Raw genomic sequence first — 23356 nt, 5'->3', positions numbered from 1 at the left:
TCGCATAAAAAGAATATAGAGATACATTATTCACATACGTGTCTCATAAATATGCTAAAATAATGGAGTGATGCCAAACTACTACATTGGACATGCTTAAAACAATTCCTTGGGATGGTGTTACATTGTTTATATTTTCTTTTTGTTTTTGAGTAATGCTAGAGAGATCAATTTATTTAAATTATATTTTGTAAATCATACGACGTGGTTGTTAATGATTGAACTTTTACTTAAGTGTTGATTGTGTTTATTTCTTATTAGTGACATGTCACATAATTTGTAAATATGGTCCAAAAAGTTAATTTGCTAAGGAGAATCTCTCAAAAGTGAGACTCTCTGCCATCTCATGTTTTTGGCACAATATTTTATAATGTTGACATAAAAATTGACGTTGAAATGTGAGGTCACTTTTAGAATCAGCATTTCTAATAGGCTTTTTAGCTAAAATGGTTCCTGCGTTTGTTCGCCGCCAATCATTTAGGTCATTCCGTGAAAAATCTCGGTTAAATAGAAAACCAAGTGGAGTTTATTGGACAAAAAAAAACCTCAATTTAACAAAGACTCACAAAATGATCAAAAAGATTGACGGTGGACAAATTTCAGGACCACTTATATCGATTTTTAAAATCATGGACCAAAGTAAGGGTCATGTTAATCTCAATGATCATTTTGGATAATGGTAATGCTAGGAGACTAGTTTGCAAGCTAAATTTTGTAAACTAAATGGTATGAAAAATGATGATTGAATTATTATTTAAAGGGTAATGCTAGGGAAACTAAATTTGTAGAGAAAGTTTTTTAAACTAAGAGACATGGAAGTTGATGATTGATTTATTACTTAAACGTTGATAAACATGCTTATTCTTATTAGTGACATATAATTTAGTTTGCAAATTTAGTCTCCAAATTTAGTCTCTCTAGCATTACCCTTACTTAAATGTTTAACGTACTTATTTTTTATTAGTAACATCATTTAGTTTTTAAATTTAGTCTATAATTTTAGTCTACCTAACATTATCCTTCGGTAAAATGTCTTTCTAATAATTATTCTAGGTAAATAGTCTTACGAATCACCTTTTGAAAGATATGATTATTATATATTAGGATACTTAGGCCCACTTAATTAATTATTTTTTATTTTATTTATTAAGTTGATAACATAGGTGTGTAAAATGTATAGATGCCTTGCTTTGGTTAATTCCGTTCTTTGGCATATCATGAACACCTGTGTGTTTCTCCTTTCCAATTTTTTCCAAATTTTTTAATATAATGTTTCCAAGTTATTTATATATAAATCCAACACATCGCATTTTCACGCCTTCCTTTTACGCTTCTTCCTCTTTTTGCCACTTTCTCCTCATTCTTCCCACCTGAAATCTGCATGCAGAGTTTTGAAAACTGCGAGGAAACCCATCAGATCAAACACCTTTTGTTTCTTTGTCAATAACTATTAGGGTGCCAGCTGTCCTAATCGCTTGAGCTACAAGTCGTTACTTGAGCTACAAGTCGTTACGGAGCTGAGAACATAGTTGAGTGAAGAAACTCACCATCGAAAACCTTTGTTTCTTGTGTCTATTATTTTCTGATACGTTTCCAAAACTCTTGGGTTGCAAGGATTTGCTTTTAATCGTATGAGCTACCAGTCTCGTGGCGAAGTGAGAATCGTTGAGAGAGAGATTGAGACAAAAGTAGTTGGTGACTCAGCTTAACTTTTTCATCTGCTTTTGATTTAAGTTGTTGAAGTTGGTTTGGTGAAGAAAAACATGAAAGTTCCACAGGAGAGAGAGAACCAAGTTTCAAGAGGCTGATATGAGTTGCTTTTGATCCAGGGAACTGAGCTTTTCAATCATTTTCCTTTCTGGGTTTTTCTGTATTTTGTTTTGGGTTTTTCTTTTTTGACTTTTGTTTGCTATAAATAGGGCAAAGCTTTCTTCTTTTCTTGTGAGATCAGCGGGTTGGTAAAAAGTTAGAAGGTTTTGGTTCTCTAGAGGCTTGAAGAAGTTGAAAGATTTCTCAAGTTTTTCTATATATATTCTGTAATTTCAACTTCCCATTTTCTAAATGTTCATGTTTTTGAATTAGATCACAAAAGATTTGATTTTTACTGAAGGCGGTAACTGAAGACTGGTAATAGTTGAGTTTGGAAGGTGAAGGTTAAATCTATGGACGATTTAGCTCAGGCAGTTGCTGTTCCATACAGGCTAGGTAATTTGATCCATGAGGAGTCAGCAGCAAAATCCCAGATGGAAATTACTGGCCTCAAACTAATAGCAAATGCTTCACCCTTATTATTCGATAGTCCTCATGATGAAAAACAGGGAGTGGAAGTCGTGAATCGGGGAAGTCAGGAATATAATAAGTTTAGGCCAACGTGTGATCGCGTTGGCGATGGATCGAGTACTTGTGCTGCATCCACCTCGCTTTTTTTGGCCACTGGGGATGAGAAAATGTGCAGAACAAGCTGCAGTCGGAGAGTTTTGGATTTGGATCGTGTACCCCTTTGGGGTTACACGTCTATCATTGGAAGGAGACCGGAGATGGAAGATGACGTTGCAGTTGTACCACGATTTTCCCAGGTTCCGTTTCAAATGCTGATGGATGACAGTGTTTTGAATGGCATGAATCAAAACCCAAGTGACTTAACTGCTCATTTTTTTGGAGTATATGATGGACATGGAGGTTCTCAGGTATGCTAACTCAACTGAAATTCGAATTTTTATCCTATAGAATTTTTGTTTTTGTATTCATCAAGAGCTTCGTGTCGAATCCTCAGCTTGGTTTTTCTTCAATTCTGCAGGTTGCTAATTATTGTCGCGAACGCATGCATTCTGCATTGGCCGAAGAGCTAGAAGTTGCGAAAACAGGCTTAGATGACAGAAGCAATGGGGAGGAGGGTTGGCAGGAGAGGTGGAAGGAGGCCTTCTCCAATAGTTTCTTGAAAGTGGATGCTGAGATTGGAGGAGCTCCAAGAGGCACAGATGTGAGCAAAACTGATGCTTCTTCTGGGGGAGCTCCAGGTGGCCTTCTCCAACCTATAGCTCCTGAAACCGTCGGATCAACTGCTGTAGTCGCCGTGATTTGTCCAACACATATTATCGTGTCAAACTGCGGTGATTCGAGAGCAGTATTGTGCAGAGGAAAAGTTCCTGTGCCTTTGTCAGTAGACCACAAGGCAAGGCCTTTAATTTGTTTAGTTTTCCATTATTTCATCCATTTTGCATCTCGCTAAATCATAGGTACAACCGGATATTTATCACCTTGTGCCTCTCTCTCCTCATGCATGTGTCATGTGAGGGGAGAGAGAGTCACAAGGGTTTACCGGTCGCACCTGAGTTTCTCTTGTGAAGTTGACATTCTAGATAAACTGATTAGTTTTTGTTCTGGTTTTCAGCCAAATAGAGAAGATGAATATGCAAGGATAGAGGCTGCAGGAGGCAAGGTCATTCAGTGGAATGGTTCTCGTGTTTGCGGTGTTCTTGCGATGTCAAGGTCAATTGGTATGAGTTTTCGAAAGTTTGATTTTGATTGCATTGCACCATTTGTATTTGGATCTCTTGTTGATGAAGGTATTTAATCTAATCAGGTGACAGATACATGAAACCATGGATTATACCTGATCCAGAAGTGGTGTTTGTTTCTCGAGAAAAAGAAGACGAGTGCCTAATTCTAGCCAGCGACGGGCTGTGGGATTTCATCACAAACCAGGAGGCCTGCGACATTGCACGAAGGCGGATCCTTCTGTGGCACAAGAAGTACGGTGATACCATGTCAACGGAACGGGGTGAGGGAGCTGATCCTGCTGCCCAATCTGCAGCAGAGTACCTCTCAAAGCTTGCCATGCAAAAGGGGAGCAAGGACAACATCACTGTTGTAGTAGTAGACTTGAAATCCACAAGGAGGTTTAAGAAAAAACCCTAATTCGAACTATGATTTGGTAATCTGAAATTTATGCCAGTATATTACAATATTATATAATCCTAAAGCGACTCAACCCTTTCTAAGTTTTTCACCTGGGTTTAGTGACGCGCAAAGAAATTATTGAATGTGACCGTCACACTGCATGGTTAACTGTGTGAACGATAGATTGATTGCTAATATCACACGATGGTGTGACAATCACATCAAAAAATCTCCCTACAACTATAGCCCTTTAAGAATTCTTTTGCCCACCTTTGCTTTGTTCTTACTATATTATCAATTTGTACAGACAGAGAAGTCTAATGAATTACAATGGTGTTTTTCTACTCTCCTTTCCTTCTTGTTTGATAATCTCTCTAACAATTCAACCGCATTAACGACAATCCATAAGAAATGCACTAGCACAGAAGGTAAATTACATGACACGGATGAATAAATTTGCAATCGTAAAGGATGAACAAATGCTTTCGACGCTAGACAGATGAACTGATTTTCAAGTGCATTTGATGAGTAACAAACAGAATATTTGAACATAAAATACTACTTCTGGATCCGGTATAAACCTCAAATTTATGGAAAGCTGCACGCTTTCAGGCATTAAATTGCCTAGTTTGCAGTGTGGCAGGAAGAAGTATGACTAGTTTGCAAGGAAATCCATAATTCCAAGTAAAAATAATTTGTCGATTACAAAACTACGCTTACGCAACCAAGGGAACTAAAATCGAAAGAAAGTTTACTCGTGACAGTACTTCCACGGTCCCTAACACCGTAACACCGGCAGTCCACATCCTGTAATAGGCAAGCAGAGAACACAAGAGTCATTCTATAAGCCAATCTTTGGTTGAACAAGGTCTCTAGGCATACATTAGATCTAGTTCTAAATCAATTTTAGATTATGTAGTTTACTCCTCTTTCTTTCTGAATAATTAAAAATCTTGGTGGGTTTTCTAGAGGCTAGAAGCACTACGAAACTTCAAACATCTCACGTAAAGGAGCTTCAAGAAAAAAAAAATGAGTACGGTATAAATATTTGAACATAAAATGTCATAAAAAGAAGCTTCATATTCATCTACCATACAAAAAGAAATTCACAGCACAGAAAAAATACTAAGGACGACACATCATGGCAGTGATTCTTCATTTCCGCAATGGTCTTCATTCACGAAACCAAATTACATTTATGAAGAAAAGCAAGGAATTTTTGTATTTCAGTTTCAATAGTGAGTCCAAGACATGGTCTGAAACTCAGATTTGAACATACCGGCTAGGTTTTAAAATGTTGCAAGGGGAGATCCTGCTTCGGTGAAGTAAGAGGAAAGGTCAATATGCACGTCATCGTACATGCTGATGAAAGGATGTCTCTGAAATCAAACAAAAAGAGAAAATATAGAAGAAGACCACATTAGATTGGAAGTATCCACAAAATCCAGAAATCTTGTACCTAAAGAAAAAGGGTTTCACAGGTCATACCAGGAGATCCTGCGCCGACAATCTATCCTTAGGATCTTTCTGTACGCTGAGATAAAGAAGAGGCCCCCAAGGTAGCGTTAGCAACCTCAAAGAATTAGAAATAGAACAGGGAAAACATTCGAGATAAACAGGAAAAAAAGAAAAAAAACGTCAACAAAGTTAAAAACAGCAACTTCATCGACAGACACCACAATGACTGGAAATCAATAACAGCAGAAGTGAAAAAGAAACCCAAGTTTTAATTTGGTCAACAGTCCAATCCTTTTGGAAATGAACGGAAATGACAAAAGAAAAAACAAATAATGAATGAAAATAGATTAAACAATGACAGAGAATACACTTGTTTGTTATTGAATTCCATTACGAACCTAAATTATAAGATAAGAAGATAAGGAGCCCTGTGACACAACTTACAAGTGATTATGTACACCAAAAAACTTCAAGTGAGCTAATGAAACACACCTTAACCAAAAGACTTTTCTCAGAACATCACAAACTTAATACTGAACCAGCAAAAGTAAGATCTTACCATGCAGAAATAAATGAGCAGAACTCTGGAGAAAATTGATCAGAAGGTGCACAAGGTGGTGGTTGTTCGACGATGGCACTCATAAGCTCAAAAAAGTTATCCCATGCTTCACTTTGATCTGGTGGTGTATATGGGAATTGACCTGTTGCACACTCCAGCAGTACTAACCCCAAGCTCCAAATGTCACTTTTGTAGCTATAATTGCTACCGACAATTCTCTCTGGCTGCAAAACAAATTTTAACAGAAACAGTTGGTGCCTACACCTCAATAGCCCTGAAAGGCCTGAATGCTTGTTATACAATATAACTAATTAACTCACCGACATATAGTTGTATGTGCCAACAAATGTATTCGCCTGTTCGGACGTGCTTGCCTTTATTGCACTCACACCAAAGTCTGTTATCTTGATTTCTCCCCCATGATTGATTAACAAATTAGAGGGTTTGAAGTCCCGATGGATGATGTGCTTTTCATGATGAAGGTAACACAAACCCTGCAGCACCTGCACCAACAAGACAGGAGAAAACAACATGTTTTAATTAGTATATATCAAAGACGGAGAGTTTCAGGTCGCATAAAAAATGTGAGGTAACTTGCCTGCTTACAAATGGCAGCAAGATAAAACTCTGGAATCGTTTTGACCTTCTTCAGAAGATCTGCCAAAGACCCACCATCCATGTACTCTAGGATGATTGAAATGGTACCATTTTCATAGAAGGACTGGTAACATACAACAATGTTTGGACATTGTGATGATTGATTAATCTTCAATTCCTGTGCAATCTGCTTGCGGATAGACTCTTCAATGTTCATCTGAATTACCTGAAATTGGGATAAAGCATAAAACATTGTTGGAGCAAGGGCATAAAGCATACAACACAATATGCAGAAATATCCATTCGAAGGCATATCAGTGGATATCTCTACAATCTACGAAAGCATGAAGATAATTCTTAATAGTGTGAATTTCAAACATGTAAGGAATGGTGTTTATAATTAAGAAATCTTAATTCAAAGAAGTTTCTGAAATAGTAAGAATTAGCTCTACAAGAGACCTCCACTACTCAACTTTACCCATCTCAAGACTCGAACACATGATTGCAGCTTACAGCTTCACTTTCGGAAATCTATCTTCAGGCTAACACACGCGCGCGCATGCACACATATTTGGTAAATCAAAATGGACCACAACACAATCATATGAAGACCACAAAACGACCCCAACCTTCTTACGGTACACGAGGAGTTAGTTGACTAGGCTAGGGAAAACAAATTATTTGAAAATCGTAAGGGCTTTCCGCCATACCTTTAATGCAAAAAACTGATGAGTCCATTTGTGCTGAACCAGTTGCACAACCCCACCATTTCCCTTGCCAATAACTTTAATCGCGTCGAGATCGGCTAAACTCATCTGGTTGTCTGATGCTTGAATAGGTGGTGGCTGAGCATTTGCATTCACATTCACATTCAAAACCAAAAACACATAAAAAACCTATCTTTCTTATATAAAAGTCACAATTCACAACATCACAGTGCATATATTTGAATAATAAGCAAATCCCATTTTCCTAATCATAACAATGCTCATTAATTTGCCAAAATTCCGACCCAATTCAGTTCAAAGGTTCAATCTTTACATTTCACAAAATTAAAGGTGTGATCTTTGAAAAGTAGCTTACAACTTCAACTTCTCTATGAGAAACGATCCGAACCCCTTCTCTATTAACCAGGAGATCCCCATCCATGAACGTACCGCTTTGTGTCCTGCCAGACCACAAAACCCATGATATATAAATACATATATATATATATATAGAGAGAGAGAGAGAGAGAGAGAGAGAGAGAGAGAGAGAGAATTACAAGAACTTAGAGATGGAAACTTCATCAGGAGGAGGGAGAGTGAGCTTGAGGTTGGATCCCAAGCTTCCTTTCTTCATGACTATTTGAAATTTTCTTGTTTTTGCTTCTTGCTGTTGGTCGAAGCACTGCCTCTGGTGCTTCTGCTTTTGGTCTCGACAGATTCTGATTTAAAGGCAGTCTCAGAATTTTACAGAATGTCGACCTAAGTTGTTTTATTTAAACTAATGTAATAAAGGTAGGACCCTCAGGGATGAGTACTGGCGTTTCTACTGTTGGAAAATTGTGGTGGAGACTCCAAACTTCAGAGAGCAAATGGGGAAGACGATAGGACCGTTGACTTTTCCTTAGTGTATTTCACCCTTCGGTTTTTTTTTTTAAGGTAACTTTTATGAAAATGATTTGTACTAAGTTTATTTTAATAAAAAATTTTGTTATAATTTTATTTAATTAAAAAGATTTAAATCTTAAAAAAAAATTCTTAAATTTTAATAAAAATAACAAAATAATTTTAATTTTAATGAAAAATATATAATTTTAATATTTAAAAAAAATTTAAAAATTTGACTCACGGATCACAACGTCTACGCACAAACTATTTATAAAACTTTCTACACTATTTATGAAACTTATTACACTGTTTATGAAACTTACTACACTGTTTATGAAAAATTACAACACTGTTTATGAAACTTACAACACTGTTTATGAAATTTACTACACTGTTTATGAAACTTAACGGTATTATACTGTTTATGAAATTTTACGATGCTACAATATTTATGAAACTTAACGGTACTACACTATTTATGAAACTTTACAGTACTACATTCTTCTCTCTCATCTTCTTGAATTTTCTTGGCACATTCTCACCTTCCACACATTATCTTCTTCTAATTTTCTTCGATACTCATCAAATTTTCTCTGTATCTCTTAAATTTCGTAACTTCGTACACCAATTACTTAATTTTCTTCTATTGTCTGCCCATCTGCCACTTCATTTTCTCCTCCACCTACAATCTTAACTTTTTACATCACTTGTTATTATGTAAGTGGTGAAAATTTTTATTTTTTAACACAAGAATCTCACCACTTGTATAGAGACGTAGTGTATCACTCTGTGTTCCTGGTACATTAAAAAATCTCTCATCATCTTGACTATTATTGAGAAACAACACCACAAAAATAAAACTGGAAAAATGTAATTCAATTTGAAGTCTTTCTCTTATTCTAAGCAATAATAATAATAATAATGGCTTAATGTTAGCATGTGGTGGTTTGTTTGTTTTTTTTTTTTTTTTTTTCTTTTGTCCTTTATCATTAAATAAAGTTAGTGGATGATTTTTTTATTAGAATGCAAAGATTTAAAGTTTTTTTATTAGTTTTCATTTTTTTAAATTAAAATAAATGATCAACTATTTAGATCAAATTTAGTAAGGGTGATAATTGTAATATTATTAGGTGTTTATTAACGTGTTTATTTTCAAAGAAAAACTAATAAAAATGATTTCAAATCTTTGCATTTTAATATACAAAAATCACCTACTAACTTTATTTAATGATAAAGACAAAAGAATAAATAAAAAAAAACACAAAAAACCCAACTTGCACCGGGCCCGTCCGCCTCTTTTCTCCCATTGTCAGCTACATTAAGAGATTTTTTTTTTTTTTTTTTTTTGGGCTTAGAATAAGAAAAAAAAAACTTCAAATTGAATTACATTCCCCAATTTTATTTTTTGCAGTGTTGTTTCCCAATAATAGTCAAGATGACAAGAGATTTTTCAATATGCCCCGAACATGGGATGATACTCCATGTGTGTCACATCCTGGCCCGGGCCCCTACCACATCCCAGGCTCGACTCCACTGTAACACGATATTGTCCGCTTTGGATCGTGACCACGCCCTCACGGTTTTGTTTCTGGGAACTCACACGAGAACTTCCCAGTGGGTCACCCATCATGGGATTGCTCTCGTGTGCTACCCGCTTAACTTCAGAGTTCCGATGAACTCCGAAGCCAGTGAGCTTCCAAAAGACCTCGTGCTAGGTAGAGATGAGAATATTCATTTAAGGCTTACAAGATCCATTCCCCTGGGCGATGTGGGATGTTACAATTGGTCTCTCTATACAAGTGGAGAGATTCTTGTGTTAAAAAATTAATAACATAAAAAATAAAATATCCTACGACTTACATAATAACACATGGTGTACCACTTGTGTTATGGGCATAAGGAATAAAATTTCCAAAATGACATTCAAGCTCCAAAAATTGGATGGAGAGCTACATTTATTATTATAGGTATGTAGAAAATGTGAGAGAATTTTAATTTGGTAATTGAAAACAACGATTTAAATATAATTACTCAGAACATAATTTTCTCAAGGTTTTGATCTAAAAGATCACTTTTGGGTTCATCGTTTTTAGCGCAATATGTGCTTTTACAAGACCAAAAAAGGTCTAAGTTTCAAACCTTATGAAACTAAATCAAGAATTAGACATTATTTATAAAATTTGACCAATAAATAGACACTATTTATGAAATTAGACCAATAAGTAGACACTATTTATGAAACCTAGACCAATAAGTAAACACTATTTATGAAACTAAATCTAAGTAGACACTATTTATGAGAAGAAATCAAGAATTAGGCACCATTTCTAAAACTAAACTAATAGGTGAAAACTGTTTATGAAATTGAACCAAGAACTATACACTATTTATGAAATATGACTAAGAGCTAGGCATTATTTATGAAAGTAGACCAACAACTAGGCACTATTTATGAAACCAAACCAAGAAAGAGACATTATTTATGAAACTGGACCCAAAACTAGGCAATTTTTATGAAACATGACAAAAAATTATGCACTATTTATGAAAGTGGATCCAGAACTAGACACTAGTTATGAAATTGGACCAATAAATAGTGTAGTATTGTTCAATTTCATAAATAGTGTTCAGTCTGCGATGGAAGCACAAGTCCCGTACATCAAGTTTCAAATATATATTTTTTTGAATTGTGTTATTTTCATTAAAATTTGAGTTCTTTTGCCATTTTAATTAAAATTTAAGGGTTTTTAATTAATATTTAATTCTTGGATTAATCTCAGTTCACTACTCTGAAGTTTCTTGGTTTTCAACATTTGGTACATGAATGTTTTTCGTCCCAGAGTGGTACCTAAAGTCATAATTTTGAGATACTTTCATACATCTGTTAAGGTTGCTGTTAAATCTGCCGTTAAATTGTGACGTGGATGTGTCAATATGGACCCACATGAATATTAAAAAAAAAAAAAAAAAGGTCTAATCTCTATCCTCCCCCTCACCCACCCCCACCTTCCCCTTTCCTGATGCCCACCCACCACCATCCCTTTTCCCCGTCCCCTTCCCCAAAAACCCCTAACAACCCTCCCTCCATTCTCTCTCCATTCCAAAATTCCACCATAACCTTTTTTTATTATTATTGAAACACTATAACCCATTTCACTGTAACAATCATTCTTCTAAACAAAAATTCCACCATAATCCCTTTCACCAAATCACCAAATGAGTAGAAAAGAGAAATCTTAGGAAAAGATCTTGACTTATACATTGGATCAAATAGGTGGGATGCACGAACACCAGAAGGAAATCTTTGCAGAAAAAATCACAATCTTGAACCCAAATGAGCACGCGGAAGAATAAGGATTAAACGGCCTCTCGATTTTGTCTATCCTCAGCTGCACTATGCAATTGAACTTCTCTGGTGACAGATTGGCCCGTGTGTGCGCCAAGCTCTCATCCAGATCGAGAAATTATGTCATCTTCTTCGAAGAAACAGCGGCGTAAGCGGTGGCTCAAACAAGAGTTTGCGGCAAACCGGGTTTCCTGATCCGGATTCGCATTCTGGGCATCGGTCGTGGAGAGAGAAGGGAGGGAGGGTTGTTTGGGGTTTTAGGGAAGGGGAAAAGGGATGGTGGCGGGTGGGTATCAGGGAAGGGGAAGGCACCCGGGAGGGTGTGACATCCCACATCGGCCAAGGAAGTGATCATTATATGTATATTTCCATCCCTACCTAGCATGAGGCCTTTTAGGAGCGCACTGACTTCGGGTTCCGTAAGAACTCCGAAGTTAAGCGAGAAGGGGGCTAGAGCGATCCCATGATGGGTGACCCACTGAGAAGTTGCTCGTGAGTTCCCAAAAACAAAACCGTGAGGGAATGGTAAGCCCAAAACGGACAATATCGTGCTACGGTGGTGGAGCGGACCCGGGAAGTGATCCGCCCTGGGCCGGGATGTGACAATTTGGTATCAGAGCCTAACCCTGGCCGTGGTGTGCCGACGACGACGTCGGGCCCCTAAGGGGGTGCATTGTGACATCCCACATTAGCCAGGAAAGTGATCCTTATATGTATATTCTCATCTCTACCTAGCACGAGGCCTTTTGGGAGCTCACTGGCTTCGGGTTCAGTAGGAACTCCGAAGTTAAGCGAGAAGGAAGCTAGAGCAATCCCATGATGGGTGACCCACTGGGAAGTTGCTTGTGAGTTCCCAAAAACAAAACCATGAGGGAATGGTAAGTCCAAAGCGGACAATATCATGTTACGGTGGTGGAGCGGGGCTGGGAAGTGATCCGCCTCGGGCGGGGATGTGACAGGGGGGTAAGGGGCGGGATAGAGATTTAACCTGATTTTTTTTTTTAAATTTAATATTCATGTGGGCCTATATTGACACGTGACTTTCAGTTATTGTCTACGTAAGCGCCACATCATCATTTAACAGCTAATTTAACAACAATTTTTGAACAGATGTATGAAAGTGTCTCAAAATTATGACTTTAGGTACCACTCTAGGATTAAAAAAAACTCATGTACTAAATGTTGAAAACCAATAAACTTTAGAGTAGTAAATTGAGATTAACCTTTAATTTTTTTCATTAAATAAAGTTATAGCATGGTTTTTGAATAAAATAAACTTCTATTTTATATTAGTGACAAATCATATAGTTTATAATTTTAGTCTAAAAAGTTGGTCTCTCTAATATTACTATATATTTTATATTAATTTCAATTCTTAAATTCTTAACTTTCACTTAAATGTAGTTTTATTTTAATATAGATGATATAAGGGTAGAGGAAATAGAACTCGAAATTTCGAGTGCTTAGGATAGATGCACTTAATTTTGACTAAGATATAGAGTTTGATACTCAATCTCTTAAAACAATCTTATCATATATTATAATTTCATGTGATTGATCTAAATCGTTGAATATTGACCAAAAAAACAAATCTAAACCCTTGAACAACAATTTAAATAACATTCGAATAAATAACTTTATTGTCAACCTTCAAGCATTCGACTTCAAAGTTTTTTGATAAACAATATATATTAGTTTAGAATAAAATATCGATTACATAAAAAAAAATCTAAATATTAAATAAAATTTAAACTTAAATGTACAAGACACGTATGCTGTTCTAGCCTTAAGCCACATACAGAGAATGAGAGGAAGATTGCATGACTTTTATTTTATAAAAAATGAAAAAGGAAAGTCAAGGCACGTGAAAATGATGATAATATATGAAATGTAGATGAACTAATTCGCGAATGAAGATCCTCTCTAGATCCTTTTTGTAAGGATTTTAGAGATCCCCAAATCATATTCGTTCATTGTATATCGTGTAGTCAATTTTCGTCAGGTACTATTCATATTAAATTTTAAATAAAAGTATTTAAAATAATTTTTGGCTGCACAATGTACGATAAACAGACATAATTTGAAAATCTTCAGAATCCTCACAAAAGGATCCGGAGAGAATCCTCATTCCTAATTCACTCAATTGACTACTTGAAATAGACTTGAAAGTAGAAGTTGACAAATCTTTCGTTCACACTTCGCTTTGAATAGTTGTTTGTCAGTTGGTAATTGTGATGCCACAAAAGAACACAATTTGGCTGCTGTAAATTCAGCAGCCGGTCTTGCTTACAACCAATCCAGGATGGACATGTGTTCAAGTTTTGAATTTTTAATAAAAAATTTGGATAAGTATCCATCCCGGATTGATTGTAAACAGGACCGGCTGCTGAATTCTTCAGCAGCCAAGTTCTTTCTGCCACAAAATACAAATGGTAATAGTTTTTTATGAATTACGTAGGATTGGTGTGTCATGCATGACAAATATACTACTTTCATTTACAGTTCATCTGCGTAGATGATCAGTTATTGATGAAAGTAGATTTCACAACTTGTCAATAATGTAATCAATTATCTAAGCATGCATGAACGATTGTCGTTAACATAATTTAAAACTGACATTCGTGCATGCACTTGTATGTGGAAAGTAATCTTCGAAATTTGTCAATAGATTTTAATTCACTATATATCCAAGCGAGTATAAACAATTCGTAAACAGATGTAAATGAGTATTCAAGCATGACATCAACATGAATAACTATTCAAGCGTACCATTAACGAACACGTCAATAAACGAGTGTCACTAACACGACTAACCTTGGTGGATGTACTTGTAGGTGGAGGGTAAGTGATACAGACCGCGTGGCCGCGATGGCTTGTCATATAGGAAAGCTGATGTGACTTTAAGTGGTAAGGGCCAAAGAATTCAAGGGGCTACCACACGGACTTGAAGACTCGAAGTCTTGCCTTTGTGTGGCTTGATATTTTTTGTAATAGAAGAGAGTACACGACGTCGTTTTAGTTGTGACTTTTTGCCTTTTCTACTTCTAGAAAATTTGCCGGCAGAAGAAGATAAATGATTGGTAAACATTATCAACAAAGAAGAAACAACATTAACTTTTATGATGCTCCCACCATGTTGATGTGCAAGAACACCATGTCATGTTAGAAGAGAAACTACGATGCCACTAGAAGCACAATACATAGCTAGTAAGATGTTAAACACACTAATAATTTCATTGCGAAACACTATTTATCTGTACAAGATGATGAACTTGACTAGATGATGGAATGAATTGAGGATCAGTCAAAAGATCAAATTGGATATCGAGAATATTAAAGCTTTGCATATTAGCTCATGACACGTATTTTTAGAAAGAATGAAGCCGCGCATCAAAATCATTGTTTGTATGATACATGTCTTAGGATTTAAGTTTTAGGGCACATATCTCATCACGTATTTTTCCGGTGTAATTCCCAGGATGCTAGAATTGATGAGATTCCCCTGGCCTTATTTCTTATACGACGTCCCTTGAGTTGTCGTCAAAAACCGCATTCCCTTTTGAATTACAGTTACCGTTTAGCCACCGGTTCCCTCCAACTCCCCATCTCAAACTTCACCCAACCAAGTACTCCTGAGCTCCACTCTACAACCATGAGCAGAGCTTGCCGTGAGGCGGAGCGGCGTGTCCTCCGCCTCCTCCACGGCCACAAAACCCGAACCGGTCTCCACCAAATCCACGCCCTCCTCCTCCGTCATGGCCTTGGCCAAGTCAACCAAGTCTCGCCCACTTCGTCTCCGTTTGTTGGTCACTCAACAAAATGAGCTACGCAAATCGCGTTTTCGATCAAATCCGCTACCCCAACATCCTCGTCTTCAACTCCATGATCAAAGGATTCTCACTCTGCAAGCCCTTTGAACGATCCGTATACATTCTCTCTCGTGAAAGACCGGGGAATTCGCCCCGATGAGTATACTTACGCGCCGTTGCTCAAGTCGTGCTCCAACCTTTGCGATTACACTAGGCCAGTGTGTCCATGGACAGATTCTGAGAGTTGGGTTTGAATGTTTTAGTTCGATTGGGGTTGTCGAGCTTTATGTAACTTGCGGGAGAACGGGGGATGCTAAGAAGGTGTCTGATGCTTTGTCTCAGAGAAATTAATGTCATCGTTTGGAATTTGATGGTTCGTGGGTTTTGCAAAACGGGTGATGTCAGTACGGGGTTGTGCTTATTTAGGCAAATGGGTGAACGGAATGTTGTTTCTTGGAACTCGATGAGTTCGTGCTGAGCGCATGGTGGATGAGATAGCAAGGGTTTGTAACTTTTTCGTGAGATGTTGGATCAGAGTTTTGAACCAGATGAAGCGACTGTGGTTTCGGTTTTGCCTGCTTGACCTCATTTGGGAGCTGTTGATGTAGGGAAATGGATACACTCTTATACGGATTCTAAGGGACTTCTGCAAAAAGTTGCATCTGTGGAGGAATTCACGTATAAACTTGTATTGTAAATGTGGAGACTTGGATGCTGCTTGTAGTGGTTTTCGCCAAATTTTGAGAAACGTTGTTTCCCGGAACACTCTGATTTGGGGATATGCTTTTAATGGGAAAGGCGAACCCGGGATCAACTAGTTCGAGGAGATGATGAGCAAAGGTGAGAGACCTAACGATGCAACATTTGTAGGGGTTTTAACATGTTGTGCTCATGCAGGCTTGGTGGAAAAGGGAAAGGATTTGTTTGCTTCAATGAATATAGCTCACCAAATTGATCCAAAACTAGAGCACTACGGATGTATGGTTGATGTCGCGGGCGAAGCAGACGGGTGAGGGAGGCTCATGAGTTTAATCGAGTATGCCTACGAAACCGAATGCTGCTTTATAGGGTGCACTGCTAGGTGCTTGCTCTACTCACGGTGAAGTTGAGAAAGTTGAGAGATTTGATGAGGGAAAACTGCATCACACAGCAGGGCAGAGTACAATTGGTAGTCATGAAATTTCAGTTCAGTGAAGAGGTAACCTTCATTTTTCAACTTCCGATTTCCATAGACGACGATCTTTCTTCTTTTAATTCTCCAAGAGAGCCGTCGTCGGAAATAGAAGTTGAAGAAGGAACAAAACTCAGGCCAAACATAACAATTATCATTTATATTGGTGTCTTCAACACCTCTGCTCCTTTACGAAATCTACACACGAAATACATACACAAACGTTTGTCAAAATTTACAGAGAGAAAGCTAGCTTCCTAGGGAACAACTTTCTCCAACACACATTTTTACTACTAACCCTTGTCTGCAAACCACACCGCATGCTCTACAATGGCGATCAAAACGATCTTAATCATCTATAATGTTGATGGTAAACGTTGATAGCATCTCCGGAACACCTGATATAACAGGTCCATACGTCTGTGGAACGCAACACAATAGACTGATTCAATCTCCCTCACATGTTCAAACACTCGTACCACACTCGTAAACATGTACGGACGCAAATTTTAAGATCATTTACCTCGTTGTTTTTGGCGATCTGGCACAAGGGAATAGCGAGCAATTTTTGGTTTTTTGGCGCAATGAACTTCCGACAATCTGGTAACTTCACGATGAATAGTTTGGTGCACTCCTACATAATGACATAAACATAAGAAATCATACTTGTTGGCTACCCAGTTGAAGCAACCTTGTTAGGAATACCATATTTTCATAACACATTAACTGATGAGTCCATGACATAATATATTATACATCAAGGGAGTGCTACGATCAGTTGCACACCTAAGCGGGCTGATGCCACAAACCGCAGCCAAATCAGCACCACCGCAAGGGCAACTGATCCTAGCACTCTTCTATACATCAATCAGGATGATCATTAACAGATCGGTTGCCACATCGTGTAGTTAGTTAACCGTTATTAACACATATGAGACTGAGAGGGAGACCAAACAAGCTACCTTTGGGTTTTCAACTCGAGGCGGCAAGTCTCGACAGAGCAATGTTTCGAAGTCGTGCCTCCACCATACCCCAAGACACTCCCCAACCTAAACATTGAAGCAACAATTACCAACAATTTTTCGATCTGAATACCATCCCCAAAACAAAACAAACATATTCCATTTTCCTTACCTCCCAAGGAATCCCATCACCATCTGCATTGATACAAAGCTTCCTCGACAGCTTACGTTTCAATCCGTCGATCTCTGCGGGTTCAAACAAATCCCATTTTAGTGTAACCTCACTTGAAATATCGCACTTATTTCGACGAAACTGATGAGTTCAATTCACCTGATTCGCCGGGTCTTAAGCGACCCCCGGGAAGCTTAAAAATGCAGTTTCTTATTTGCAAGAGCAGCACATGAGGATGTTTGAACAACTCAACCTGAATTATGGTGAAAGCCAATTCCAAATTTAATCACATTTTAGATATCGAAATCCCTCTTCCCGTAGTTTACATTAGATTAGATTAATTAGAATATCGCTCGAATAAAAATAAATAAATAATAAAACATGTTGCTTGAGAAGGACGAAGAACCAACCAGAATAACTGCTTCCACACAAGTCCTCAATCCATAAGCAGCATAACTATATTTCAACAACCATAAAACCAAAATTAATATTTCTATTTTTAAGCAAAAATTAATGAAAAATAAAGCAAACCCAATTGAGAATACACAAATTAATAAATAAAAACCCAAGAAAAAAAAAAGTACTTGGACTTCAATCTGTGAAGACGATCAGCTGGAGTTTCGTCCTTGACAGGAATGGCTTCCTTGGAAGCGAAGTAGTAGCTGCTGAGAGGGTATATGTCCAGCGTACGGCTCTGATCATCGTTGTCGTGGTGATCAAGACTGTTACTGTCTGACACGTGTGAGGAACCCCCTTCATCCCCCATTTTCAACTTTCCCTCCTCCCCGGAAATTCTTGTGAAGTGAAGCACTGATAGGAAGGCAAGAACTGAAATTTCAGGCGCAGAGGAGAAATAAATAGGAAAGGAGAGAGAGAGAAAGAGGAAACGTGGCTTGGGTATGGAGTTTGGTGTTGAATTCTTGGGTCGTCGTCTCTCGAACGTGGCGTTCCAGAGAGACCTGGATATTTAGCTCACAAGTGAGAGAACAACTTACAGGGGTGAGTCACCGAGTTATACTGCACCGTGTCGTTTCGTGTCAATTTTAAACAACGTTGTTCGAATTATTTTCTTTTGTTTCTCAGAACGGGAGTATGCTACGTGTCATATTGAAGATCAGGTTTTTTTTTAAGGAAATGTTATTGGTATTCCAAAAATCTCATTCTACACTCCAAATATATTTTTTTTTCCTAATATAGAAAATTTAGAATATAAAATATAATTTTTAAAATGCTAATAACAATTTTTTTTTTGTAATAAATGTCATCGTACCAGTATGTCTGTATTATGTTGGAAGGTGGTAGTTGATTTTTCATGGGCTTCAATGTGTTCGTGGGTTTTTTTGTAGGTTTATTTTTTGGTTTTATGAGTTCAAATATGGACTGGTTCTGTCCTTTCAACGCCTGATTTGCTTGGTGACCCAATAAAACTCAACCAACAAATGTAAATTTCGTTTTTTATTTTGCCACAAACAATTGTAACTTTTATGCATCCTTAAATTTCTTCAATGAAAAATGTAACTATTATATTGGATGTAAAACTTGACGAAGTTTAACTAATGCGAATAGAAAAAGTGCGCAGAAAGATAACCTATAAAATTCAAGCATAATTCTTAACTCAAGCTATATGAAAGATGAAAAGATAAAGACGTGAATAGATTTATGCTTATATACGAAACAAGTTTATAAATCTATAAATTGATGGCTTGAGATTAGATATTTTCAATCAGATCACACCAACTTGCAAGGTCAATCAGCGATCATTGAACCTCAAGAGTATGATGAATAGTTAAACAAATTAATTTATGGTTACTTGCAACCTAAGTAACTTGAAGGATGCATACCCCTATATCCCCTTTGCTTTAGATGATGAAAGTTAATTAATTAAGGAAATTGTATCTGTTGATCAATCAAAAAGTCAACAACCAAAATCTGACCGTTAGATTATATAATCATCCTTTAATTTGTTGGGCAAGCTAACCACCAAGCCAAACCAAATGGCCCTCCTTCTACTTCTTCCCATTGATTCAAGTTTACTTCTCTAAAATTTTTCTTCTTTATATTGAAAGTTGTTGGACTGTCATGTAACCATGATGTAATTCTTTATTGTCACGTGAACGGCTATGTGATCATCTTTTTAAGGGTAATTTTGTCAAACCACCATCTTCATTTAATGACAGATTTTTCACGAAATCACCAAAATGATTTACGGTGGACAAATTCAGGGACCACTTCTACCGATTTTCATTGTCAAGAACCAAAGAAAAAAGTTATGTCAATCTCATAAATCAAAATCATTTTGGCTACAAAGCCTATATATAATATTTGGTTCACAAAAACAAAAAAAAACCCACAATCAATCGTCATGTGAGATGTTTTGAGTAGTAATACATATAAAGGTGGATCCCATATTGATGTGTTCATATGGTGTGAGCGTATTAACCACCTTGATAATATTGATGGACTAATTCATTTAGGTCAAAAAATCAAAATTGATATTAAAAGTAATGAAATTATCGTAAAAACAAGAAAACCATAAAGTCGTATCATATTCTTAGAGCTTTATTTATTCATACATGGTAAAAAATATACGTCTCACCATTACAACTCGCAAGAGGTTATCATCCATAACATAAAAAACAACAAGGAGGTCTCGAGTTCGAGGCTTCAACCTGGTGAATCTGTTTGATTGTGGTCAGGAGAAGGTTGAAATGTCTCTGTGAGTTTTTCCGGCCCCTGAAAGGGGTGAATAACTGTGACTTGTCACCAATTGTCCCCCTTTTTAAAGAATATTAAAAAAAAATTCATCCATAACATAGTCAATAAATACATATAAGCATCCATACCATAGTCAATAGATATAGGGTGAAGTTTCGATTTAGTTCATGAACTATCACCTCAGTGAAAATTAGGTCTATGAATTATTTTTTGTGACAGAATAAGTCCCTAAATCTATTACAAATTGCAATTTCCGGCCCCTGAAAGGGGTGAATAACTGTGACTTGCCACCAATTGTCCCCCTTTTTAAAGAATATTAAAAAAAAATTCATCCATAACATAGTCAATAAATACATATAAGCATCCATACCATAGTCAATAGATATAGGGTGAAGTTTCGATTTAGTTCATGAACTATCACCTCAGTGAAAATTAGGTCTATGAATTATTTTTTGTGACAGAATAAGTCCCTAAATCTATTACAAATTGCAATTTCATCCCTACTATCACTACAAAACTTAGAATAAGTAGAGGCTAAAACATTTGCATCTATTAGTTAAAAATAGGGGCAAAAAAATAAAGATTTCTGCACCTAATAGTAAGGAGGGGAGGATATTAAATTTGCACCTAAAAAAAGGCATTGCTATTGATAAATAGAGATGAAAGGGTACATATTTCCGCCCCTAATAGTTATTATGCCATGTAGGCAAGTGTGACGTGGAAAATACATTAGGTGCGGATGTTAAAAGCTTTAGGGGCAATTATTAAGGCCCCTACTCTAATAATTTGTATTTAATTGAGTTTTTATTTGTCGTATTGCATTTTGGAAATTGTTTTAATCGAGAAACGATTTCCATTCCACCATTAATTGTTTGATATGTATTCTCACATTTTCAGAGTCAAGTATATTTATAATTCTTTTTAGTTCTTCAAAAATTATTATTCAAAACTAATATCATCACCAACCCATATGAAGAAACAAGAATTATTGCCAACAAATTAATATTAAAGTTACATTCTTCGATTGATTAGATACAAAATATTACATGATAGGAGTACGATGAATATATACAAATCCACCCCAGTACATAAGGTTCTCTAAAAGTTCTCTCCAAATCTAAATCTACTCAAAGACTCAATCCCTTGATTCAAACACATAACATGATTAAAAGTCTGTCTTCAATCTCCCCTTGATGCATATGAAAAGTATGTGTTCCATCTTCCCTGTAAACACAAAACACAAGATCATAATAATTGTTACAAATTTTCCTAAAAAATAAAAATACGCACTCGAATATTGCCTCCCTTTCCAAATTGAATACCAAACAAAACCTACAAAACATATAAAAGCAAAAGAGAAAGCTCAAATTCAAATAGAGACAATTTGGGTTCATAACGTAATCGCACAAAATATATACAAAACTCAAAATCAAGATAACTGGGTAAAGAAAAATAATGAAAATTATTACCTGTATGAACATTGCAGAACAAGAGAAAAGAAAGAATAATAAACTTCAGAAATCAATCAAAGTTTTAAACTTTCTCAACCCCTGATCTCTTTAACTTGATTTCAATCCACCAATGACAAGCATTAAGAAATAAAGAAAAAAGGATAATGAAAAATGAAGGGAAAAAACAAAGAGAAGGAAAAGAGAGAATGCTATTGATACTTGATAGAGTGAATAAACAGCGCATGAGAGACCACGCCCTCACGGTTTTATTTCTGGGGACTCACGAGTAACTTCCTAATGGATCACCCATCCTGGGATTACTCTCGCCCGAACTCACTTAACTTCGAAGTTCCGATGAAACCTAAAGCCAGTGAGTTCCTAAAAGGTCTCGTGTTATATGAAGGTGGGCATGCACATATAAGACATATCACCCCCTCTCCATTGGTCGATGTGGTATATTACATGTTTCCCCTACTAGTTATTAAAATTAACAGCTGGAAATTGTTCGCATATTAAGGGCTAATTTAAAAGCCCCTAATAGAACTAATAGTGGCAAATAATATTTCTGCATTTAATATCTTATTAATAGAGGCGAATTCTTCCATTTGCCCTTAGTTGACCCCGCACCTAATAATCACTTTTCTTGTAGTGTATTATAATTAAAGCTATTTTATCCAATTTTTCGTCAACTTAAATCACTTGACACACTTTAGAGTGTAATATTGCCATTTTCTCACCTATAAGCCCTTAACATTTCATATAGGTTGCGAATATAACGTCTAATTTACCATCCGAAGTTAACTTACACTATTTATTATGTAAAACTACCAATTTACCTTCCAAAGTTAACTCTATACATTATTTCTTTATAAAAAAAACTACCAATCTACATTCTAATGTGAACCAAATACAAGTAACATGACTTAAATTGTTAAAATTGAATATAGTAGCTTCAAATAATATTAAGGATGTAATTGGCAGATTTTTATAATTTAATTACTGATTTTTCTGAAAAAATAGTTTAGAGACATAATTTTTACTGAGGTGGTAATTCAAGAACAAAATTAACAGTTCATCCATAGATTTATATATATCTTCAAGCAACTAGTCGAACTGACATTTGCAATGATAATCGTAAATTAATAAATGTCATGTGTATGCATTACATTCTTAAACATAGTCAACAAAGTTCTATGCACACTAGTTTTTTTAAAGGTAAAGTACAAAAAACTACATCAACTATTGGTGTCACGACACTTTCATATCTCATCTTTTAAAATTGATAATGTCATACCTCATCTTTAGAATTTGGTCCAATGTTATGTCTTTCATTACTTGGGCGTTTACTTTTCAGTTAAATGCTGACGTAACTTGATTCGGGACCCACTTTCTATTAAAAATTCATTAAAATATTATTAAAAACTAAAAAAAAAAAAAAAAATCCAATTTGTCTTCCCCCCACACCCACCCTCTGTTTGTCTTCCCCCCTTCCCACCCCCCTCTTCTCCCTCCTACAACCCAGAAAAAAAAAAAAAAAAAAAAAAAAAAAAAAAAAAAAAAAAAAAACCTTAGATCCCGTCGACGAGAAGATGGGTGCGCGAAGAAAGTGAAGGATGGGTGTGGA

The 23356-nt window shown here is 36.3% G+C and overlaps 3 protein-coding genes and 1 pseudogene across 6 annotated transcripts; 2 read left to right on the top strand and 2 right to left on the bottom strand.

The window, feature by feature from the left end:
- Positions 1 to 1314: 1314 nt before the first annotated feature.
- LOC137734623 (protein phosphatase 2C 77) lies at positions 1315 to 3975 on the top strand. The gene is made up of 4 exons (XM_068473870.2): positions 1315 to 2687; positions 2798 to 3172; positions 3392 to 3497; positions 3584 to 3975. Exons 1-4 carry the CDS (start codon positions 2163 to 2165, stop codon positions 3916 to 3918), a joined length of 1341 nt encoding a protein of 446 aa, XP_068329971.1. The 5' UTR covers positions 1315 to 2162; the 3' UTR covers positions 3919 to 3975.
- A 426-nt stretch (positions 3976 to 4401) lies between these two features.
- LOC137734630 (mitogen-activated protein kinase kinase SIPKK) lies at positions 4402 to 8168 on the bottom strand. The gene is made up of 9 exons (XM_068473883.2): positions 7779 to 8168; positions 7598 to 7682; positions 7225 to 7359; positions 6516 to 6740; positions 6238 to 6420; positions 5918 to 6141; positions 5389 to 5434; positions 5180 to 5279; positions 4402 to 4707 (listed from the first exon to the last, which is right to left on the bottom strand). The coding sequence occupies exons 1-8, from the start codon at positions 7853 to 7855 to the stop codon at positions 5190 to 5192; spliced, it is 1065 nt and encodes a 354-aa protein (XP_068329984.1). The 5' UTR covers positions 7856 to 8168; the 3' UTR covers positions 4402 to 4707; positions 5180 to 5189.
- Positions 8169 to 14965: 6797 nt separating this feature from the next.
- Positions 14966 to 16666, top strand: LOC137748610 (pentatricopeptide repeat-containing protein At1g09190 pseudogene; annotated as a pseudogene).
- On the bottom strand, positions 16566 to 18611 carry LOC137748620 (pre-mRNA cleavage factor Im 25 kDa subunit 1). 4 transcript variants are annotated; one of them, XR_015957241.1, is made up of 8 exons: positions 18151 to 18611; positions 17977 to 18022; positions 17726 to 17819; positions 17567 to 17640; positions 17395 to 17481; positions 16956 to 17066; positions 16731 to 16874; positions 16566 to 16630 (listed from the first exon to the last, which is right to left on the bottom strand). XR_015957241.1 is itself a non-coding variant. In XM_088686819.1 (7 exons), exons 1-7 carry the CDS (start codon positions 18330 to 18332, stop codon positions 16785 to 16787), a joined length of 684 nt encoding a protein of 227 aa, XP_088542945.1. In that variant the 5' UTR covers positions 18333 to 18611; the 3' UTR covers positions 16566 to 16784. The 4 variants fall into 4 exon arrangements, 2 of the variants coding, with proteins under 2 accessions (XP_088542945.1, XP_068344890.1); XR_011070098.2 differs by having other exon boundaries at positions 16731 to 16852; XM_088686819.1 differs by having other exon boundaries at positions 16566 to 16874.
- Positions 18612 to 23356: the final 4745 nt, after the last annotated feature.

The sequence above is a fragment of the Pyrus communis genome, chromosome 15 (assembly GCF_041283825.1).
Source record: "Pyrus communis isolate YQ-2024b chromosome 15, ASM4128382v1, whole genome shotgun sequence".
Taxonomy (NCBI): Eukaryota; Viridiplantae; Streptophyta; class Magnoliopsida; order Rosales; family Rosaceae; genus Pyrus; species Pyrus communis.
This window is presented reverse-complemented; position numbering and strand designations above follow the sequence as displayed.